The following is a 22,850-nucleotide window of genomic DNA, read 5'->3' on the forward strand; positions in this document are numbered from 1 at the left end:
ATATGCAGACTATTCACTGAAAAGGAACCATTTTCCTTATAAACTGTGACTGTCAGAGGAGTGTATAATACACTTTCAATCCACATATATTTACAGAAAAGTTGTAATTGACATGAATATTTGTTTTGTCTTTTTGTCCCTCAAAAAGTCTTCATGGTGCAGACTCCTTGGACATTCCAGTCAGCATCCTCTGCTTTTAGAGAGTTTTAGCAACTTCAAATTTTACTTTGATGGATCATGATTTTGAACTAAATGTAATTGGGAAAATGAGTGATTTCAACTTAAAATGCTGAGTTGAATGATTGGAAAGAAGAGTGGATTTGACAGGGTATTTTAAGTACAAGTGATTTGCCTTTCAGTGTTCAGGACTTTTGGCCTTTATGTCGAATCTACTTAAACTAATTAAGTATCTCTAGTATGCATTTCTTTACTACTTTACGTGGGATCTCATGCCTCAATTTTTTAAGTAGGCTAAAATCAATATAATTGCATAAAATCAAATATATTATCATATTCTATGGGATGGGCTCTCTAAGAGTTACATTCCTCTCCAAGCTCAAGGGTTTTTAACCACGTGACGTCATCACACGGCCAGCTGTTCACCATATTCGAAATCACAAATTAAAACCGCAGTCATAACCTTTAAATTAATTCCCTTTTCGGGCGAATTGTCGCTTAAAACCGACGCAGACAAATCAGCAGAGCGACCCGTGCCGTGCGTTCTCGACCCATCGCCACCAGAGGTCTCTCTTCACTAAACCACCGCGAGGACTCCATGAGTAAACTCTGTGATAGATAAATACCCGCAGAAACAGGGCTTGGTTCTGTCAGTTTGCTTCATCCACAGAAAAAAAAATCCCAGGCTGCCATTGGAGAGCCCGTTGGCAAGAGCGAACAGGACGCAGACGCAGGAGATATCGCAGGAAGGCGCACGACGAACGCAGTGTCCATCACTTCAGCTGATGTAACCAGACAGTGTACGTTGGAGGCAGTCATTTAACAGAAAGGCAACTTCGTTTTTAAAAAAGAGACAAAAGAAGGCGAGAAAATGGGACATACCACAATACCTATATTGATGGCTGTATTGTCCTACTGCGTGTGGGAAAACGTCGAGGTAAGAGCAAGTCAATCTGAACCATTTGATGGCGCATTGCTATTTTGCTGTCTGTCTGAACGTCGATGTGGACAATATGCTGTGTTCTACTCATTACGACATTAAACCTGCCACGCATACAGCTGCCTCTATCTCCATATTGCTGACACGCACCCTTATCTAGGGCAGGTTTAATTTGCAAATGCATCCCCGGGCTCCGTCCTATGTCAACATGAGTAATGACAGACAGCGTCCATGCAAAAACGCAGCGACAGGGAGAGGGTTTTTTAAATTGCAAAGATTGCAATATCATATGAATGGAAGCTGGACACGCAGGACGTCAATATACTTTATATTCGTAGAGATGTGGTTTACAGTGTGTTCGGCTCGCTGCGTCAAGTCTGGGCCTGTGTCAGACGTGGGGGAAAAAATGTCACAGGCCTTTTTGCTCTGTGGAAGGATGGAGATCTAATCCCGTCTGGCCTTGTCAGAGGGACAAATCTGCTCGCATCCGTCCTTTTAGAGGAGTGGTACAGCTCTTGAGCAGGATGGACTCATGCATATTCAATCGCTGTTCTGCTTACATTTGGTCTTTGCGGAGCACTGGATAGATAAGAAAACTCCCAATGTACAGTGGGGATCGGGGAACGTTGACACATACCTCTTTTTTAAAAATAGGGTGGCTTGAAAAATGCATGTGAATAAACCGTTGGCTTTAATACATCTCTGGACATAAGAGTGTGATACAGAGTATACTAATGAGAGATATGGGGTCATCCTATTGGCATCTGTCTCCATAAAATAGGTAGAGAGGAGATAGTGAAAGTCTCTGGTAGAGAGGACAGATCAATAGGCTGCCAGCTGCTTCCACCTCCCACCTGTCTCATCATGACTTACAGCAGACATACAGTTTGATGGACTCTGCCTTTAATAACCTTTCAGTGCACCCATCATCTCTATCCCCCCCCCCCCCCCCCCCTAATAGACCTGAGTCACAAATTCAGGTTGGAGCATGGATATTTGTGTGTAGGAGCAGAGGGTTGTGTTTGGAGGTGAGTGTGGAGGGAAGGAGAGAAAGAAAGGATGAGTCATGGTGTCCCAGCTGGAGCTGTGGCTCAGGTCAAATGTACTTTTCCACCTGGAAATAAAGAGCGACTGAAGCGGCGGTATCGAAGATAGGTGGAATATTGAGCATCCTGACTGTTGGTTCAAGTTCCTAAGAGGATTTGCAAGATGTTTATTTATTAGCCATCTTCCACAGCGAGTCTGTAACAGTCATAAAGCCTCTCCTTTCATACTGAAATAATTTAACTTCTCTAAGAGCCTTAGCGGGATTACTGCTATGCTGAGGAACAGGCTTTCGCTTCATACAAGGAGACCTGCCCATGAAGGTTTACACTGAAGATTACGCTTTGAGAGGGCTGGCTGGCTGGATTACACTGTGGTATTAATCCTAATAAAACTGTCAGCTTCCCTTAATTTACTCAACACTCATTCAGCTGAAATGCGCAAATTGGATACATTTGTTTTGATCTCTCTTTTATACTGTAATATATAAATTTGGCAGTGCACTGGGAGAATCAGAGCGTAATCAAATTAAATTTCCAGACAGTGTTCTGGATTAGTAAAACCACGATCATTTCTAGCTGAAATACAAATTCACCAATCGTCCTGTGTTCTGATTGGACAGACGCGTTCATGTTTGAGTTGTCATGTGTCAAGTCAAGAAATGACTTTCCAGGTAACTCCCATTTACTGTACCTGTCGCAGCACCAAGAGCTTTTAGCTAGTTGACACGGTCAACATTTCTGATACAAGAGGTCATTCATGAACAAGATGACAGGAACAACCACCGTTATGGGCAGCTTCTAAACTTATACATATATCATGTAGTCTGACATTCATTGTGCAGAGGAGGTTTGGATTCAATTAAATTTGTGGGGTAGTCTCTAAGTGGGTTACATGTGCTCTTACATCTTTAATAGAAGTGGGCAATATGGATACTATATCACAGTAAATCACATTATGATACTATAGGGGTGGGCAATGTAATAATATATACTGTGAGGTGATAGAATTTGTTTTGTCGTAGTATTTATCCCTTTAACATCCTTGGTCTTAGTAGGTCATTGTTGGGAATCAAAGAGCAGGGCTGCTTTATGGCAATAATATATTCTTATACATGAATGTAATAAACTACTATGATTGGTCAGGTGTTTCGTTTTTTTGTCAAAAAATATTCCTTGCTATTTATTTCAGCCATTAACGTAGATTTCGTTATCAGTGCTTCAACTAACAATTATTTTCACTGCTGCTGATATTGATTTTTGACCAGGATTTTCTCAATTAATCGATTTATGCATTTTAAATGTCAGGGAATAGCAAAAAGGCTGATCACAATTTGAAGTCCAAGTTGAAATATTCAGCCATCTTGTTTTATCCAACTAACACTCTAAACCCCAAAGGCATTTAGTTGATCAGAAAAGAGTAAAATACAAAAGTTTTCACTTAGAAAACGTTGCTTAAATGTCTATTTGAAAATGGTTGCTGATTATTTGTCATTCATCTAATTGATTTATCGACTTATTATTTCAGCTCTAATTATGTGATATAACATATACCATTAAAAAGGATTTGATGTTGTATCATGATACCTCTTCTGTCTCAATCTGAAATTGTCATTTAGCAGTCCTGGTCACTGATTTGCACCATTAGCTGCAATGGTCTAATACAACCAGGGATATTGTAGTAACAGCTACTGCAGATATGGTTTGACAGAGTCTCCAACTGTAATTCCTAAATTGACTTGTTTAATTCTATTGTATATTAAAGCAATAGCTTGTGACAGGTAGTGGAATGTTGTTATTATATCACAGCTAATGGGAGTTGTTCGGACTGATGCGACATAATCACAATAAACCACTGCCTATTTTGAACTATTGCTTAAATGTTTACATGTTGTATCTGATTTAGCTAGCTAACTTTGTTAAGTTTTCTTTTTTTTCCAGACATGGAGTGATACTACTTTGCAAAGGAATTAGACGTCATGTCTGTTTATTGTTATTATACCGAAGTTATGAACCGGTCAGATTGTTTAATTTGAGCTACCCATTTTATAAAGTGTGATACCACCCGGGCCTATTCTTTAAGATCAAAAACATTAGGGCAATGATAATGACAGTGTGATTACTTACTTATCAACAAAACATAAATCCGATTGCAGCCAGTGAGCTCAGTTTTTCCTACAACACAACCCCACACAGGAATATCCTATTTATGAAAGCAATCATATAAAGATTGGAGACTACAGGGACTACTGGTATGCTCAAATTTAGCTCTGTATTTACCAAGATAGATGACTGCAGTGTGAACCTGAGCCCTCCAATCCAGAGAGGCTGCAGAAGACTGAGAAACTAACCCGGCGTATCTACAGGTTTCAGGAAATACTGAAGGTCTGGGAAAGTATAAAGGGAGGAAGGGAGGGAGAGAAAATGGAAGGAAAGAGCAGAAGGATAGGAAGCAAGTTTAGTAAAGCTGAAGATTAAAAATGAAAATGGTGAGTCATACAGTCATCCCCCTCTTCCACCACCACATCCCCACCAACAGCAGTTTCAGTCCTTGTGCTGAAATACAGCCATACAGATCCATGCAACTCCCACCCCCATCTGCCTTTCAGTGCAGTAACACAAGAGGATTTGTTGGGGAAAAAACAAGAAAAAAAAGACGACCACATCTCTCTCTCTTTCTCTCTCTCACACACACATGCACACACACACACACACACTGCCCTACACTCACTCAATTAATTTTAGAGCCAAGAGATAATCGGGTTTCACTAATGGATTCCCGTGCGCTTGCTATTCTCTACTATATCTGTGTGCCAGTGGGCATAAAACATACCATTTTGTTGTATCACACGTTTCCTCTCCGTTCTCTGTATATGACTTCCTTTTCAAGGTTAGTGAAATGCAGCACACTCGCAGGAACTGGAATAAACCCTGCAGAGTCATTATGAAATTAAATCTACACTGTACCCGAAGGAAAGGAGCGCTGTAAAAAAGCCCTAGCAATTGAGCTGTTACTAAAGGTGACAAACTTATGAATGATATTTATGTGTCCTGTTGGCCATTCCCACAATGGACAACACTAAAACAGCTCCTTTTGCTGCTGTGTCGTTCAAAGGGTTATTGGAGGATTTTATTTCTATTATCGCTACAAGTCGTTTAGAGTATGAATAAAGAAAATATATTTGTGTTTGTTCCTCTAGACATGGAGTTGATCCAGCTTGCAGCTGAATATAAATTGTCATTAATTGCACATTTGCAAGACATCCTTCTGATAGGTTAAGGGAATCTCTGCTAAATCTTCATTAAGATGATTCAACCTAGTCTCCTTGCCTTTCTGAAATATTTCAAATTATGCGTCTCAGCTGGAAAGGGAGTAATTCCCAATTCAGTGTTTAATAATGTTTGCTTTCAAGGCTCATCACCTTGTGTCATCTCAATAGCCTGCCATGCATAACCTGATGCACTGCATCTGATGAGTTAATATATTTGGCTTCCCAGAATACATGGCTGTTTCTAGGTTAAACATAATCAAGGACTAATATTAACTTCCCAAAGATGACTTTACCCTCATCATGTGCTTACTGAATGCCACTTACATGGAGATCCATGGGGCCTGCGTCTGTAAAAGCTGAAGCCCGGATAGGACAGCATGGTTCCAATGTGTGTTTCTTCTGTGTGTTTTTGCATACGTCATGCATTTGCTCAGCGTAACCTAGAGGGATTGAGATACACCAGCCACCCTGATCCCATCCAGCTGTGGGCCCTCTCCGTTGTCTTGTAGGGCAGAGATATCACTGCAGTCCAAGGTCTTCACACCCCGCATAACTGCCTCAGTAAGCCTAATGGGTTGGATTTTTGCGGAAAAAAAGTTTAATGCCGGCACGAAGCGAGGTGTTTAGTACTGCCACAGCCAGTGGGAGGGTTCCGAGGAGCCCCCCTCAAAAACATCTGCAGTGTGGTGATAACACTTGTCCTTCGTGTTCAGGAGGAAGAAGAGAGAAAGTGCAGTGAAATAGATTTAGGGCTGGCGTAGAGAGTGAGAGAGAGAGGGGGGATTGCCCTGGCACGGCGAATGATTTGAAAAACGGAGAGGGTGAGGGAGGATAGAGAGAAAGTTAGTGATGTAGAGCATGTAAAATGTTATGTGGGTTGCAGGGTGGAGTGCATGCTAATGGAGGAACCCAGCCCTATAGTTGCTCAGCCCGAGCATCTGGGAGCAGAGAGATCCATCTCTGTCATGTACATGTATTCACAGGTGGCCTTGAAATGAGACGAGGAATGGGAGGGCAGAGGCAAGAAAAAGACCCTGTGGCCAGAGTGGAGCCCTGAGTTGTGTGAAAGTGGGACTGCAAAAAAAATCTAATTTCCTTTACAGCCGTGACTGCAGGGTTTGAGAGAGTGTGGGGTTGTTGGGTCCACTGAGAATGATCAGGTCAGTATTAACATTTTACAGGAGAACATTGGGGGCATTATGGAGGGAAATAATGTTCTCGCGGCAGGTTGTTTTGCTTTGCACAGCATTAACTGCGAACCAAACACACAGCTCCTAACAGACAGACTAAAAGGTAATTTCCAAGACATCAATCCAAATGTAACAAAGATACAGTGGTTATTATGGGTAGAAATAACCTAAATTAGGTCATACACTTACACAGATAACTCAGAAATACACACACATTCACCACACACTTGCTGCTTTATAAAGATGGCACGCTGCAGAAGCCGCATCAATTATTGAAGGCCGTGGAAAGGTCTGGGCTCTCACTTGTCAACGGGGCTTTGGCACTTGTCACGCAGCCTCTCAACGCTCCCATGCCAGTCCTCTATCTTCATGGTACCTGTTTTTTTTGTGACCCCTCTTCCCCCCACCGTCCAGGTCCACTCCCTTAGCCTCGCTCTACAGGAGACAAAAGAAAATCCCCACGCCTGTCTGCGCCCCCCCCCCCCCCCCCATCTCTGGCCCAGCCTTCGGCACTCCTTACCCCTCCCCTGCCCACTCTCCCAGACACTGCTCCTCCATCTGCCTCAGCAGCTTTCAGTGGCCAGTGACATCTTTTCACTTTCTCTTGTGTGTACTTTGATTGTCCTTGAATAATTCATGCTCCAAACTTGCCCTTCGTGATACTATTTTTCTTCTGCACTGCAACTCTTTCTTTTTCTTTCTTCATTCTTTATATTTTCAGACATCTAAATCTCACGGCCCGGTTTTCCATTGTCACTACACCTTGCTAATGAACTCGATGAAATCATATATCAACATATCATGATACACAATAATGTCTTCAAAATTGATAATAATGATAATACTAACAAGCACATACTAACCTAAAATTCTCAGAATATCTGATGTCACATATTTTTGGTTTTAATTTTGCCCCAAAGTTCTTAATAAAATGAGAAAATACTCTAATATTCATTTGTTACGTAATAAATTCAAACTTGAGTAAACAAAAATAGGCTTTACCATGTATTTATTTCATACAGACTATTTATCTATTAAATTACCAGAAAACATGCTATATTGTTATAAATATCATTATGGAGATATGAAATGACCTACAGTGGAGATCAAAATAAGAGAATAACTAATAAATACTTGATTTATTCTGAAATACAGTTTTTTTTTTTTACTGTCCAGAATTTGATAGAATATTCGCTGTGGCTATACCACTGCTGTACTAGCGTGTTTTTTAAATAACCAAGGCACTTAAACTTTCAGATACCTTCCATCTATTGGTGTTAATCTGGCACCTGGTAAAAATGTACGTATTGTTGGACACACCCTATTTATCTGGCAGCTCTCCTGGTTACGTTGCAAGATGGCAAGCCGCTCTAAGGTGACTGAAACCCTGTGACAGTAGGTTGTCCAGATGAAGGCCAAAGGGATGACCCTTTCAGCCATTAGAGGGAGGTTGGGCGTTCACAGTCTGTGATTTCAAGAATATTAAAACTTTACAACGGCACAAATTCCCTCAAAAAGGCCGGTCATCCATGTAAAACAAAACAGGATTATGCAAAGACTCTCAATGGGGATTCGGTTCAACACTGCAGCTGTAATTGCTCAACAGTTCAGTGCTGAACAGGGCGAGGATCTGTCTGGCCACATAGTGTCTCATCATTTAAGACAATTTGGACTGAAAGCCCACTCTGCAGTGACCAAACCTCTCTTCATCAGGCAGAATGAAAATTCCAGACATGCCTTTGCTGAGGAGCTTGTTGTTTGGACAGAGGAGAACTGGTCCAGAGTGCATTTCAATGATCAGAGTACACTCAATTTATTTGGGTCAGATGGGAAACATTCTGTTCGGCGTAGGACTGGGGAAAGACTGAACCCAAAGTGTGTAAAGAAGTCAGTTAAATTTGGAGGAGGAAGGGTCACGGTTTGGGGGATGTTTTCTGCTGCAGGAGTTGGGCCTCTTGTTCAGCTACATGGCAGGGTGAACGCAAATGTTCATGTGAACCTCCTTCGGCAACATGCAATACCTTCCCTGCAATTGTCTCCCTATTTCTGTCCCAAGATCAAACCAGAGCAGTGTGAGAAATTAGTGATGTCCTGTGGCCGCAGATGTGCTGAAGTCATTTAAAGCAAGGGCCTCTACACTTTCTATTCATTTTTTAATCCTATAGCCTAAGAAAACATTGTTTTAATCTTCTCTTCTGATAAAATGTTTACTGTTCTCTAATTTAGCTCACTGTCTTTTTCACAAAACAAAGTTTTTTGTTGAAGTGCCTTGGTTATTTAAAAAAAACATGATAGTACAGCAGCGGATATTCTATCAAATTATGGACTATAAAAATACCAGTATTTAAGAAAGAATCAAGTATTACTTTGTTGTTCTCTAATTTTTATTTTAATATTAAAAGTTGGTCGTTCAATGAGTACAACTGAAATAACAGTTAAAACTTGCCCAGTTGAACCAAATTCCTAAGGACCTCTCTCCATTTTGCTATCACTAATGAGTTAGATGGCCACAGGCGACTTGTTTTGTTTCCTGTTCACTATCTCGGCCTGTTCTACTCTGTTCACTAGCAGAATACATATAAAAATAACAGATATGCAACCCGGATCATTGCTAGCAGTTGTTTATTTACCAGTGTTTTAGAATGTGTCGTTGAGGAGTGTATATTCACAGCAAAAGGAAACTCCAACCCTCCTCCCTTCCCTTGAGACAAAATGTTCCCACAGTATTTGACTCGATGCTGAGTATTCATCAACCCCAGCTTAGATTCTCCAAAGGATTCCTGCAATTGACTCTGCCTCTGTTTTATACAGTATACACAGATGGCCTACTATAAACAAACAAGCAGGTGCAAACAGCTATAGATGATAAAGAGACTCAGGTGCTGCTTCGGCTGCTGTTAACAATCAACAATAAGATTAAACCAGTGATGGTGAGAGAATAGTATGCCATTGTTTTATTATTCAGCTCAGGGTCATTGTGCCCGTCAAGGCCAAGCTGTGCTAGTTAACAGCCAATACTCACCCAAGCTCATCTGACAAATACGTGTCACATGAGGTTAGCAGTGGTTTGGGAAAAGCATGTAATAAAAGTACAAAGCACAAATGGAGGTTCCATGCACCAGTGAGGGGTGTTTAGTACAGATTGGCCTCAATGATTAAACCATATTTCCTTCAGTCGGACATTCTGTGGAGACTTTATGGCCCTAGGAAATGAGATAACACTAATATTTAATCTACTGAGTGATTCTGCAGCACAGACTGGCAGACTGCACAGCCAGCACGCATTATCTCACCAGAGTGGCCGGGTCTAAAATAACACTGAGAGGGCTAAAGCGAGACAGGACATGTCCGTCTGACATGATCTCAGTTATCATCATAATCATTAACTGCACTTCATACTGCTACTGGTACTTAAAAGTGCTTGTTTTGAAAATTAGGCTTGACACATAAAGGGAAAGGGATTTATCATTATACGCCTTGATTTAGCTATGACAGTCAGTTGAAGAAATTTGTACATATCCCATCCTTTGTAATAGTGGATATGAGCGTACTTAAAGAAAGTCTTGGAGGGACAGACTATTGGAGAAGCTGATTAATGAAAAATGGAAAGATAATCAGTTGTGTTGTAGCATGCAGGCTGTGTAGCCCTGAAGCAGAGGAATCAGAGGACTATGTGACGAATCATTCAGTCAGCTACTGAGTCACCACATTGAGATTTAGCAAGAGTGGGATCATCAAAAACAACACAATATAATGCAGTCAATGATAGTGGTGTAATCAGACTAAATTGTTAAATACGCTATATTGTATTAACTGTGTTTATATTGTTAATACCATTGATGTATTATATTATATTCTAAAAAGTTAAGCTCAAATCAAGCAATCTGATTGGTTCATAGCCATAGTATTTCGTCTAAATCCTTAATTCAGTATCACTATAATAAAAAATGACCTAATTATATCAAATTATACCATGTTATATTGTATACATTTATGACTGTGACTAACAACTAAATTTATCAATCTCTAGATTTTTTTTTTTGCGTTGATTGAAGTGATTGTTTAATCTATGAAGCAATCTAGTAGAAAAAAATGGCCATCACATTTTCCCACATCCCAAGGTAGCAATAAAAAATACTACTGATATGTCCGACCATCAGTCCAACCCAAGTTTACGGTCATAATAAACATAAAATATAGCATGTCAGTAGCTAAAAACAACTAATGTTTGCCATGTTTCATGATAAATGTCTTTATTAAGAGTTGGTGATTAATTTCGACTTAATTCATTTTTTGATTACAATGTTGTTAATTATATCATATATATTATTAATTAATTGTCATTAGAACTGCTATATATATAGACATTGTTGACAAAAATTTCTATAATATTACAGGACAAACATTTAAGTTTTTCCTCACTCTAAAGACAGTCAGTAAGTCTAACTCAACATTGCTAAGTAATTTAAGTGGTGTATAAACAACCAGCAGACAGTGATAAGGAAAGCAAACCAACCATTAAGCCAGCGACCTGCCGGGGATACAAAGTCGAACCAAACATATGGGGACCCTTTCATGTGAGAAGGGAAGAGACAGAGAGAGGCAGACTGATAACAAGCCGGAGAGAGACTGAGTGACATGCTTGAAATTCTGTAGGGAACCAGTTGCTACGGTAACAGGGAAGGTAGCCGGCTCCTGTAGGTGGTGTTACCATGGCAACCCCCCTCAGTGGCCAAATGATGCTGAGAGGGAGAACGTAGTGGAGAGGGCTAAATAAATGTGTGTTTACGGGTTTGTTGGGAACAAATGAGACAGACGAAAAGGACGGCAAGTGAGTGGAAGCCGATGGTAAATGTCGGAAAACGACACCAGCCGCACTGTGCGCTCTTTCATCAAGTTTGCCCGTAGCAGAACCCTGTTTTTTTTCTTTTGCTTTGTACAAGTGGCAAGCCAGTCCCAGTGGGCCCCGGCATAAGCTGTTCATCCTGCTGTTCAATAACAGAGCACCTCATTATCATGAGGAGTAGGCCAAAGATGCTGTGCAGTGCACCATACTTTCTGAGAGACCTGTGAAGAGGTTATCCCCTCAATATGTCTCTGTAGTTTGTTGGGCTAAAGGTGTACATTGTGACCTCTCACTGGGAGTTAAAGACCAGTTTGTTCCCACTGTGGGGATACCACGTACCTCAGAATTAAAGCCATGAACCAACATGTTTTGTAATGAGTTATTTATTACATACATACCATTATACATAATGTGTGGACACAATTAAAAATGTATTATTTTAGCTTTCTGGCCACACCCGCCTCCACAAATATGTAAATAAATACTCACAACCACATACTACTCTACCTCACTTTCTCTGCGTGAGGCTCACACAACATATGTAGTATACTGTATATATAACCTAATTTCCATAAGATGCATCTGCTAGACCGGTTCCCAGGGGAGCTGGCACGATGCGATGCGTTGTGAATTGTGAATAAATCAGAGACGAAGGAAAAAGATAGCACTCTCCCCCTCCTCTGTCAACACGTCTCAGCCGTACAGTATGTTACTCCATGTTCTGCTAAAAGTCTGTTTGTCTTATATATGTACATTCAGTTAAGCATAGTTTGATTTATTTAGCAAGCTTTAATATAAACACTCAATTACAATAAAAAAGGATATACAATACTGATACAGCGGAAACAAGACAGATTAACAGTTCCTGATTTACATATTTGTGCTATTATAGAGCAAACAGCATCTGCGGTCATAAATCATATGGATGAAATGCATCTATGTCCTATTTAATTTAATGAAAATAATGTGAACTTGACAAATTTTACCCGAGTGATTTAAGTTCCAAGACTATTTGCCTGTATGATGCACTCAACCGTTCAATGTTTCACCCTATTGACAGATTCCTTTACTTGTTTTAACAAGCACTAGCTGCAGTGTAGACAGGTCTGTAGAGGATACACTTACTAACTATGTGCAATGCTCAAAAAGTGCATGAAGTGAAAGTAAAAGTAGAACTGGGGGAGAGATGACATGCGGATCCCGAGAAGAATACCCAGGAAGAAAGACTTCAGTACAGATTGGCTGCAGAGACAACAGAGTCAAAGGCAGAGTGAGGGGCTTGAGAGGCAGCAAAGGCCCAGAGTGTGAGATAAGAAGGAAGCAAGAAGAAGCATGAGATCGTATTGATGCTGACTGCGTGCTGTTTGTCAGGGATACCATAGAAAGACAGTCTGTCTTCAAGTGGATCAATTATTACAGTCTTTTAGCCTAAACATGCCCATAATTTAGGCTTTGAGATTCCCTTAATCTACTTAAAACATGCTCAAGGACATCATGTTATTGCTTTGAGACCTCCAGTCTCGTCTGCACAAAAAACACATTCGTCCAATACCTTATTCTACTATCGATAAAGTTATCATCTCTGTATATGTCCTTGGTCTGAAATTGAAAATTGTGTTACTAATCTACCTAATCTCCATTAGCCTAACCTGCTAAATTCAGGATTAAATTCCAGGGTGGATTAACAATTCCAGAGATCCAGCTCAAAGTCAACCTGCCAGTCATCTAACTGGGCGACGTTTTTTCATAACATTCAAAACAAGCAACATTTGCAGTTTTTTGTGTTTTAATCATATGCTGTTTTGCTCACCAGAATAGAGGTTTTGTGCGGGAGAAAAGGTAACAATAGCCTGTGGAAAATACCACACTCTTGCTGTTTCAATTCACAGCATGAACTTGCTAATAGAAATTTGAACCTTTGAGTATCAGATGTGACTCCAGCCTTTTAAATGTTTTAACCATATAAATACAGATTTGGAGAGCTTTTTTGCTTTGTGTCCATCTCAAATCTGCCTGCGGAAAACAATCCCTGATTCAGTGGCAATTGTGTTGACATTAGGGTGTTTCAGATGGACCTGCAGCGCTCAAATCTCCGCTAAGCCTTTGATTCCTTCAATCCCCTGAGGTAGCTCTTCAGCTTGAAATCATATCTGCAGGCTCACAGTGTTTGGCATTAACATGTTAGCATTCCCATGTTGTGTTGCTTAACTGTGAAGGAGGTTCAGCAGTGTTACATAACAGCAGAGATTCATCAACAATGCTACCAGAAGACAAAATTATTTCAGTTTGACTATGTGGAAGAAGCTCTCTGGGCTCTGGCCAGATTTATGATGTGTTTGTGTCCCACAGATCTGCAGGAGGCGGTTGCATAGAGAGGATTGGGGAAATAACACACCATACTTTGTGTTTTTGTTCTTTTCTGGAGAAGTATGGCGTCATTATGGCGTGTGAGTCAGAGGAAGCGTTTGCTGAAATGTGGGTGGAACTGAGAGAAAGAAATGCATAAAAGTGCAGCCTGCTCTATGCAACTGTCTCTCACAATCACTTGTTTCATTGGAATATTGCTTAATGCATCCTTTATACAGAACTGGGAACACATTATATCAGGTTCTTGTTCTGTTCATGTCTGACCACGGATGCTGCTGAAAGACAGGATGTTTAAAAAAAAAAGTCACAGGAAGCATATCTGTAACAATGTTGCCTGCACAGTGGAAGTAAAATCCAGGTGTGTATAGTGGAGTGTATTATAAAGAGAGTGAGAGGGGAAGGGGGAAGCAGGGTGTGTGTGAACATGATATTTATCATGAGTCATGCGAGTTCCAGCTGGGAAAGTCGAAGTCTCTGTTCTTGTGGTTATGGGGCTTCTTTTGAATCCCATGGTTCTATCGTACATCATAGAAATCTGTATCCAACTAAGGTCATGTGATTCCAGGAGGAGTTAGCAACCTTTACACAAGAGACACACCAGTCTCTTTCTTTTTCCCCAACGGCAGCAGCCTGTACAGTGCTAGTTTGAAAGATATAAGCTAAAACCTTGAGAAAAAGGATATATATAAATATATATATATAGACCCCATTTGGCACAACACTGAGTAAACACACTCCTAAATAACCTAACAATCATGAGATGATCTATGGAGTTTCTTGCAGTGATGCCATCTGACATATCCTGTATTTTAAGCTATGCTTGAAATGAAATCAAATATTGGGAGCTGGTTTTGGCTGCTATTTCAGACCTAGATGAACCCTGGTGATTATGGGGCCATCTGCTCCCAGTGCGCCTAGCTGGAGGCAGGTCACTGTAATCTCGACTGATGAAGACTGATTTAGAGAAGGCTGATGTTTGTACATCTTTGCAACCAAAAGCTTCTGTCGTAATTGGGGCTGCACGATATGGGGAAAATATTACGAATTACGATATGAATTCTTAATTTTCATTGATATATAATATTAATATAATAAAAATGAATATATTAAAGTGGCCATATTGTAAAAAATGCAATCTCTATGTCTTTTTGATTAAAAAGCAAGTTGAGGTGCCATGTAAATATTGTAAAAGTATCATAATGCTCAATCCACAGGGACATTTATACAGCCCATTTTCAGAAAGTGTGTCTTTAAACAAGCCATCAGGGCTTCTGTACATTTATGATGTCATTATATATATAGGTATACAGTGTGGTGAGAGTGCTGTTACAGTCATTCCCCAGCTGTAGTCACAGTGCAGAGATGCCGAGAGTGAAGATTTGGAAGACCCGGAAACACTGACCTATCAGAGCAGACTGGGATTTTTTCGGGAGGGGTGTTTAAAGAGAGATGCCCTAAAACAGAGCGTTGCAGACAAAGGGTGAACACAGGTAATCTTCAGACAGACAGTATGAAAAAAGTTTTTTTGAACATTAAAGCATAAACATGTTCCAGCAGAAATCAAAAATACTGGTATGAACCTGAAAATTAGCAGAAAATGCTTATTTTCAACTCTGGCCATCGGTCTTCAATGAATAGAAAATGAATGGCTTCAATTAGCCATTAGTCAGAGATGTATAATAATGAGTGTCAATGTGCCAAGCTAACCTGCTCTATCCCCCTTTGTCCCCTCTGTACCATAAGAGTCTGGCAGACTAATGTTGCTACTCTCTAATAACTACATGCCACACCAGGAAGAGGCCTGATGGAGCCTATGAATAATTAACCAACATGATTACAATGATGAATGCTCCCAAATCTCTCTGGCCATTTAGCACTGGCCTAGAGAGAGAGGCCAAACAGCAGAGTGTCAGGCATTGTGTGAAAGCTGTCGGTAGGGAGGGGGAGATGAGAGATATCAAGAATAGGGGGGCTGGGGTGGATCAAGCTCAGCCTTGAAGGAGGCGGAGAGAGAGGAATATAGTAAAGGAGGGGCCCGGAGAACAGGAAGACACCCACTATTCAGCCATCTGTGCTGCAGAGAAGCACAAAGACATGCTCAGGAAGGCCTGTGTGTGTGTGTGTGTGTGTGTGTGTGTGTGTGTGTGTGTGTGTGTGTGTGTGTGTGTGTGTGTGTGTGTGTGTGTTTGTGTGTGTGTGTGTGTGTCTCCTACTTGCATGGCTTATGCATCGATGAGGCCTATTTGTACGTGGGTGTGTTCTCTACACGAGTGATGGAGAGTGGCCAGTACACAATGGTATACTGATCACGAGCAGCTTACCAGGTTTTTCACACTAAGAGTAGCAAAGCTCCTAGTTCGCATGACACACAAATTTAATAGTAACTAATTTGTTTTTTATTGCATAACATAATGTTAAAGTTAAAGTATTAAAACTCTAGCAACACTTGTAGTATTGAGATCAAATGTATAATGTACAAGTGCCTACATCCTCGGATTCTGGAAATCGTTTTGTCTTTGTGATGTATGGTTGCTTGATTACGTTGTCACTACATGGTGTATATCAGTTAGATGGGATATCCCAGATCCCTGTTGCTAAGTAGGGATTAGCTCCTCAGGGGTCTGATGTCTCTAGTTAATTATCAGGTGTCAAGCAAGCTTCATGCAATATATCTGACCGGAGAGTTTGTATTTATGTAGTTACTAGTGTATTTTCAACTTTAAGTTTAAGTATGCACCAAAGGGTTTCGCACAACATATACACAGGGCACATGCCTAAGGTAATTTAGAGAATAGAAAGATAACAAAGGAATTATAGAACAAATTCATTATAGATACATTAAACTTAGGAAAACATGATGAAAGGATAAAGCAGGATCAAAAACACAATGAATCACAGTTGTGTACAAGGGAATAAAAATGCATCAAAGGCCCCTATGTTACTGTGGTTGTGCTGCTACATGCTCAAAGCACTCTGATGCATTTAAGGCACGGCTCTCCAATGTACAGTCTGGCAGCGATATGTAAAAGGTGAAAAATGATGGGTGGGCTCCTCCCCTCCGGCTCCACTGCTCTGGCTTGCCTGCCAGGGCCGGGAGATTGCATCATTACAGAGGATGAAGTCATCCTGCAACATAAGGGTGGAACTTTAATTAGGACAGGGTGGAAGATGCTGGAGGAACATGTAAATGTACTACCCGGGCCCAAACCCAGTCCACATGACAGAAGCATTTATGTTGTACGGTCTGTTGTAGGCTAGCTCTTATTGTGGTTGATCACACTACCGCATTATTTACTAGAGGGATATCTGTGAAAATATAATTAACCAATATTATATCTGCACTAGCTTTTCCACAACTTCTGGTACAATGCACGGTGCGTTCCTGTCTCTGTGGCATTCCTTAGTTTCCTTGTGATGCCTTCTGCTGTGGAGGTACACATGAGATTACAAAGGGAAGCAGTCAGTCAGTATGCAGCGGATATAGAGAAGCGCATCAGAGAAAAATAGAATTACAAGGGAGCTAACAGAGGCAAAGAAGCTGGTGAAAAGGCAGCCAATCGATGCTTTATATCACCAAGTCGTTATTAATGATGCAGCGTTCTCTGCAGCGGGGAGATGTCAGGCTTCTGTGCTGTCTGCCTGTTCAGCCTCATCAGCACTAGGACATAATATGTGGGACTCAGGATGTTTGAAAAGTGCTGCCTTACCAACCTCTGAACCATCCCCCTCACCCACCCACCCCCCAGCCCGCTTCTATGCTTGTAGACCGTAACGCACAGAGATGCTTCAGTACACTACTGTATTTTCTCACTGAGACATGGAGAGTGACTCTGCTTCCTGTCCTTTACCGGAGAAGAAATGTTGTTGACAGATTGTGAAGCATTATTGTGAAGCAAACTGGATCAGTGTGCCTCTGGTCCCGAAAGAGACTTACGCTGCTGTGCTCACACCACAACATTCTTGACACTTTTAATCTAAATCGGCATTTAATGGACCACAACACTAAATATCTTTGTCTGCATGCTTGTTAGTCCATTGGGAATTAAAGCTATGAAACATGGACAAAACGGCTTAATCAAGGCACAAGAATGTGATTAATTCACTGAAGCAAAAGTTATTTTTAGCTGTGAATAAAAGCCTAATCCTTCACCACAGAGGACTTTTGCCTGTCTATTTAATCTGTATCCTGAATACAGCAATGTTTCTGCTTAAGACAAGTTGAATTTTTGTAAACGTAACCTTGATTCTTTGTTTAAAAAAAACCTATATTTTTAAAAAGCACATTTTCAAATGAACTCAGAACAGTTGATTTTTTGGGATCATCTACACTTAAATGATTCTACTACCATAGTCGCTCTTTGAGGCTGTACTGAAGCATGGCGTTGCTTTGAGCTAAATCCTAATGCTAGAATGACAGCACGCTCACACTGACAACAGCCTGCTGATGTTAATATGATGTTGTTCCACATCCTCGGTGAGCATGTTCACATTCTAACATTAGTTTCCATAGCACCAAACAGCAGATTTCACTGATACCAATGGCGGTATTGATTATGCTCATTATTATCTTTATCGATCCTGTTCAACACTCTCTGTGGAATAAAAAGTATGTTGTATAGAAAGATGTTTCAGCATATTGCTGGTGTTTCCACCCTTATACCCTTATTTTAAATGATCATTTTACAGACATTACAAGCTTTACTGTCATCTTTAACTGTGTAATGAAGCAACACTTTGGACGGTTTCTCTCTCTGTCTCGCCGCGATGACTCCTTCTTGTTGCATGTTTCCAGCTGCGTCGAAGCACGAGTTTGACGTCATTGTTTTGCGATGCACAACTGTCAGAAAAACGTGCCAATATTAATAGGAAAATAAAGAATTGATAAGCTCGGAGGCATACGATTCTGATCGATAGTCTGGAACCAGAAACGTCTGTACCAAAAACAGAGTTCATTCCACATTTCTTTTGTTATGCTTACATTTTCTTTTTTCCCTCTTGTTGCGATATTTCACAAAAAGCCAACAATGTCAGTCTCGTGATGGTTAGAAGAAAAGTAAGGGGAAAGTCAGTAGTTTTCATTATTTGGGGATCATGAATGTCAGTTCAATACCTTATGGCAATAGTTGTTAAGATCTATCAGACTGGACCAAAGTGGCCGACCAACCGACAGATAGGCCAACAGTGTTGTAGAGATGCTGCTTGCGTAGCTTAATGTATTATTTATTGTTACCTATTCAGATACACTAATTGGTAATTGATATAGGTGACAATTTGTTGTGCATACAGTACAGTATGCTTGCTCTGTATGACCCATAGCCTAGGAAATAAAATAGGCATGTGCAACAGAAATAAGTTTCAGACATTTTCATTGCTTGTTATTAACAACGCCATGCCTAGCTACAACTGAACATCCGTGCCCTCCTCTCTTTTCTATCTTTTACATTGGACCATTGTTATCAGACTTAAGACTCCGCTCTTGGTTGAATGACCATTTTCTATTTAAACACGATTAGCAACTTGGCAAACTCTGTCCTCAACAGCACTCTGCCGGTACATAAATATTTGTGCACTCTTGGCTGGACTTCAGATCCGATATTAGAGTTGATTCTACAGAAATACTAATGATATGGGATCTAGGGCTTAAGAACATTAGACATAACACGATCAATTGAAATGGGCAAAAAGTACACTGAAAGAAATTTTATCCAAATCAGAATCAGAAATACTTTAATATTCCCAGGGGGATGACAACATGACAACAGTATGTTCTTGAAACAAGTACAGCCAACAACATTCACTGGAATGAAATCAGGCTTCTATCGTCATGCCCGGGTTCAAGCACAGTCTTGCCAGATGTTTCCCAGGCTCCTTAGTATTGCATTAACTGATTTCCTGAGTCAGTGTTTATTTTTACAAAAAAAAAAAGAGGTCCACAATCTGACAACTCTACGTGACGCACTAAATATGTCAACAACCACAAAATACTAACTGTCCAGCTATACCTTAGTAGTCTAGGATTAACTGACTGACGCATGCTGATGACAGTTTCTGTTATTGCTGTGAGAATACAACAACAGCACAAGGAAACACCTACAAAGACACTGTGGCATTCACACAGCAGAGCAGATTGGGCATGTGAGGTCAGTCCCTGAGTGATATATTTATTTGATGCTGCGGCTGTGGGTAGTGGCCAGCGTGTGGAGAAGGAGTGTTCATAGGAGACCAAAAGAATTGTACATCTCAAAACGGTCTTTCTTATTAGGGGTTATCACGAGAGGGAGATCTAATCTGGTCCCAGATCAGGCTGGAGGCTGGGTGTGCGGCCTTGCCGTACGTGGAGGTCAGGGCCTCAGGCTCCTGATGGACTGCTATTGATTGGAGGGAACGAGGCGATACAGTTGCAGTCGCTCCGCATTGATTTTCTGCGAGTGCAGTAGTGGAGAGCAGGCAGAATGAGAGAGCTGGACCAGGGGGAGCTGCCAGGTTATCTTCTCAAATATCCGGAAGTATTTTTTTCTTCTTTATGGCACTGACCTTCCCTGAGTCAAAGAGATATATCTATTTAGACATTAGCTCAGCAGCTACACTAGACAGACTGTTTCAGCAGCTTCAGCCGTGCTCATCCAACAATACTCTTAACCAATCAAAAGCTCCAGTTGAGCATTAACAATAACCGTGTTCCCATTCATATATTTTTATGCACATTTTATAGTATCGCATTAAAAAAAGTAATGGAAATGGCAGAACTCTATCAAACTTTCGCAATCACACAGTGAAGTTTTCCTGCTGGCTTGACGCGTTTTTTGCCTTTATTGAAAAAAGGGTCGATGGGATATAGAAACGCTATTGTCAAATAAATTCTTACACAGTAAACATTTAACTTAACATGACTGATCAGTTGTTTCTGCTTTCGGCATCCTCCTGGATATTCCCATAACGTGTATTTGTCTCTGGACAATTTTAGCTTAGGTAAGTTACAGTTCTGTTTCACAACCTTTACTTCTTCTACTCTGTTTACTGGTGGATTACAGCTATGCTGGGAATTTAGCGCCAACTTCTGACAAAATTACGCTGTCACCTTGTCAATTTCAAAAGTTTAAAACTTGCTTAAAATTTTCTTAAAATTTGAATGGAAACAGACTACTGATTTTTCTAGAAAATATATGATTTCATACTGTGAAACTAGAAGAGTGTAAGTTAAACATTGATTGTCTATGCAATTACTACAAATCATAGCGCAACATTTTCCAAAGCACAATTAAGTAATTTGATTCGTTTTCTAAATAAGTTTTCCATACCTTCCAAGCATTGTTTCCAAAATGAACCATGTAGGGACTTAAAAACTTGCTTGAGAAGTTGTAAGCATGTGCCAACAGCCAAAGCTTTAGAATTAGAGCAATACTGTCCAAAAAAAACCAGCAGTCAAACAAAGGGAAAATGTGCACAATGAGAAAAGGAAAAAGTCAATTTTGGAGCACTTAAAAAATTAGATGTTCAAAGAGTGAATCTAGCCCATTTTTTGTTGACTGTGATGGATTTCCTTTCTCAAGGAACTTTGTAATCCTCTGGTAAATTATATTCAAACAATATAGGAATTAACTGAATAAAAACTATGGTCTATGAGGTTTGAAAATGCATTCATAAATCTAAAACTGCTTTGGGAAATGGTCAGCAGTTAGAAAGTAGATCCGTAATTTGTAAGAAATCTGCTAGGACATGCAGAAACACAAACTCCTCTTAGCGTAATTATAATGCATAGACTGCTCAGGGCCTTTCATATTTATTGTACATTCACTCAAAGGGTTTTATATATTTATTTTATTCTGTATGAATTTTAATTAGGACTTCAAACACTTGAGCTTCGGTCGGCTAAAGCAGGGCTTCCCTTTGATCAGGCGTCACTCACCCATATTTTATCTCCTCCATTTCTTCCCTTTGGGCAACTTTACTTCTAATTGGCTCAGCGTCGCTCGTCTTGTCTGTCGTCAGTAGGTCTATCTCTCTGTCTGTCAGTGCAGATGAAAGGATATGAGCTATACATAGACTCCGGGGCGCGGGATGCCTTTTTGAGGAGTCCCGGGGTTGGACAGTAAACATTATCGCTTGTTCTCTACCATGAACGTTACTGTCAAATAATTCACAGAGAAACCCGCATCTTTTCATTTGAGCTAAATGACCTGCAGGAGACTGTGCGCGTGTGTTCGGTAAACAACTCCCTTTTGCACCAGAGATGACTCAGACATCCAGTAGAACACGATATACTTTAGCTTCTCGTGATTCTTGAGGGCTTGCTGCTGTCACGTTTTCTGAAGGATCTGTTCTGTCTGTTAAGGCAGATGGAGTCCTTGTTTGTGCTGTTTATAGAGATTTTCCACCCCAACATAACCCCTCCCTTCCCTTGTTCCTCCCTGGACTCTCTCTCTGTCTCTGTGTTGTGTGTTAATGTAGTGAAGTGGCCTATCGGTCAATGAGCTTGTATTAACACCTGACTCCCAGCCCGAGCTGCTGTTTCTTCCTCTATGTGGGGTCCCTTGGGCCCTCCCCCAGGCAGAGGCAACATATCCACACAATCAATAACAACATCCTAGAAGGCTGTTGGGTGAGGGGAAGAAGTGGTGGGATGGGGGGGCAAACATTTACATACTCTATGATATTTTAGCGATACACCTATCGTTTCATATACCATCCATTATTTCTGCTCTCTGCTGTCACTGCTGTCAGCAAACAGGGAGCATGTGCCACCAGTCCATAACTCAGGCTTTTTATTGGCTTTTTTTTCTCTTCTCTTCAGGGTTATTTCAACAGGGAGTCCTCTATGGATCTTTCCTGATTTTTTTAGGTCTTCCGATATTCTCTTAAAGCTTGCAGTATGTCCTCAATTCCCCCATGCATTAACTTCCCCTTTTCCTTCCTCTACATTCTCACCTCAGTGTTTCGATCTTACACTCACTCAGTCTTGCGCCCTGGCTTACACTCTTGGTCTAATGTTGGATAGTGCTGAAGTGCATTTAGGAA

General features: G+C 40.6%; 1 protein-coding gene across 3 annotated transcripts in view; it reads left to right on the forward strand.

The window, feature by feature from the left end:
- The first annotated feature begins 890 nt into the window (after positions 1–890).
- aplp1 (amyloid beta (A4) precursor-like protein 1) overlaps positions 891–22,850 on the forward strand; it is a 35,993-nt gene continuing 14,033 nt past the window's right edge. For all 3 annotated transcript variants that reach the window (XM_083918358.1, XM_083918359.1, XM_083918360.1), the window contains exon 1: positions 891–1,114. In XM_083918358.1, coding sequence (XP_083774484.1) covers positions 1,049–1,114 — 66 coding nt within the window. In that variant the 5' untranslated portion in view covers positions 891–1,048. The remainder of the gene's footprint in view (positions 1,115–22,850) is intronic.

Source organism: Echiichthys vipera, assembly GCF_963691815.1.
Source record: "Echiichthys vipera genome assembly, chromosome: 8".
NCBI classification, from domain to species: Eukaryota; Metazoa; Chordata; class Actinopteri; order Perciformes; family Trachinidae; genus Echiichthys; species Echiichthys vipera.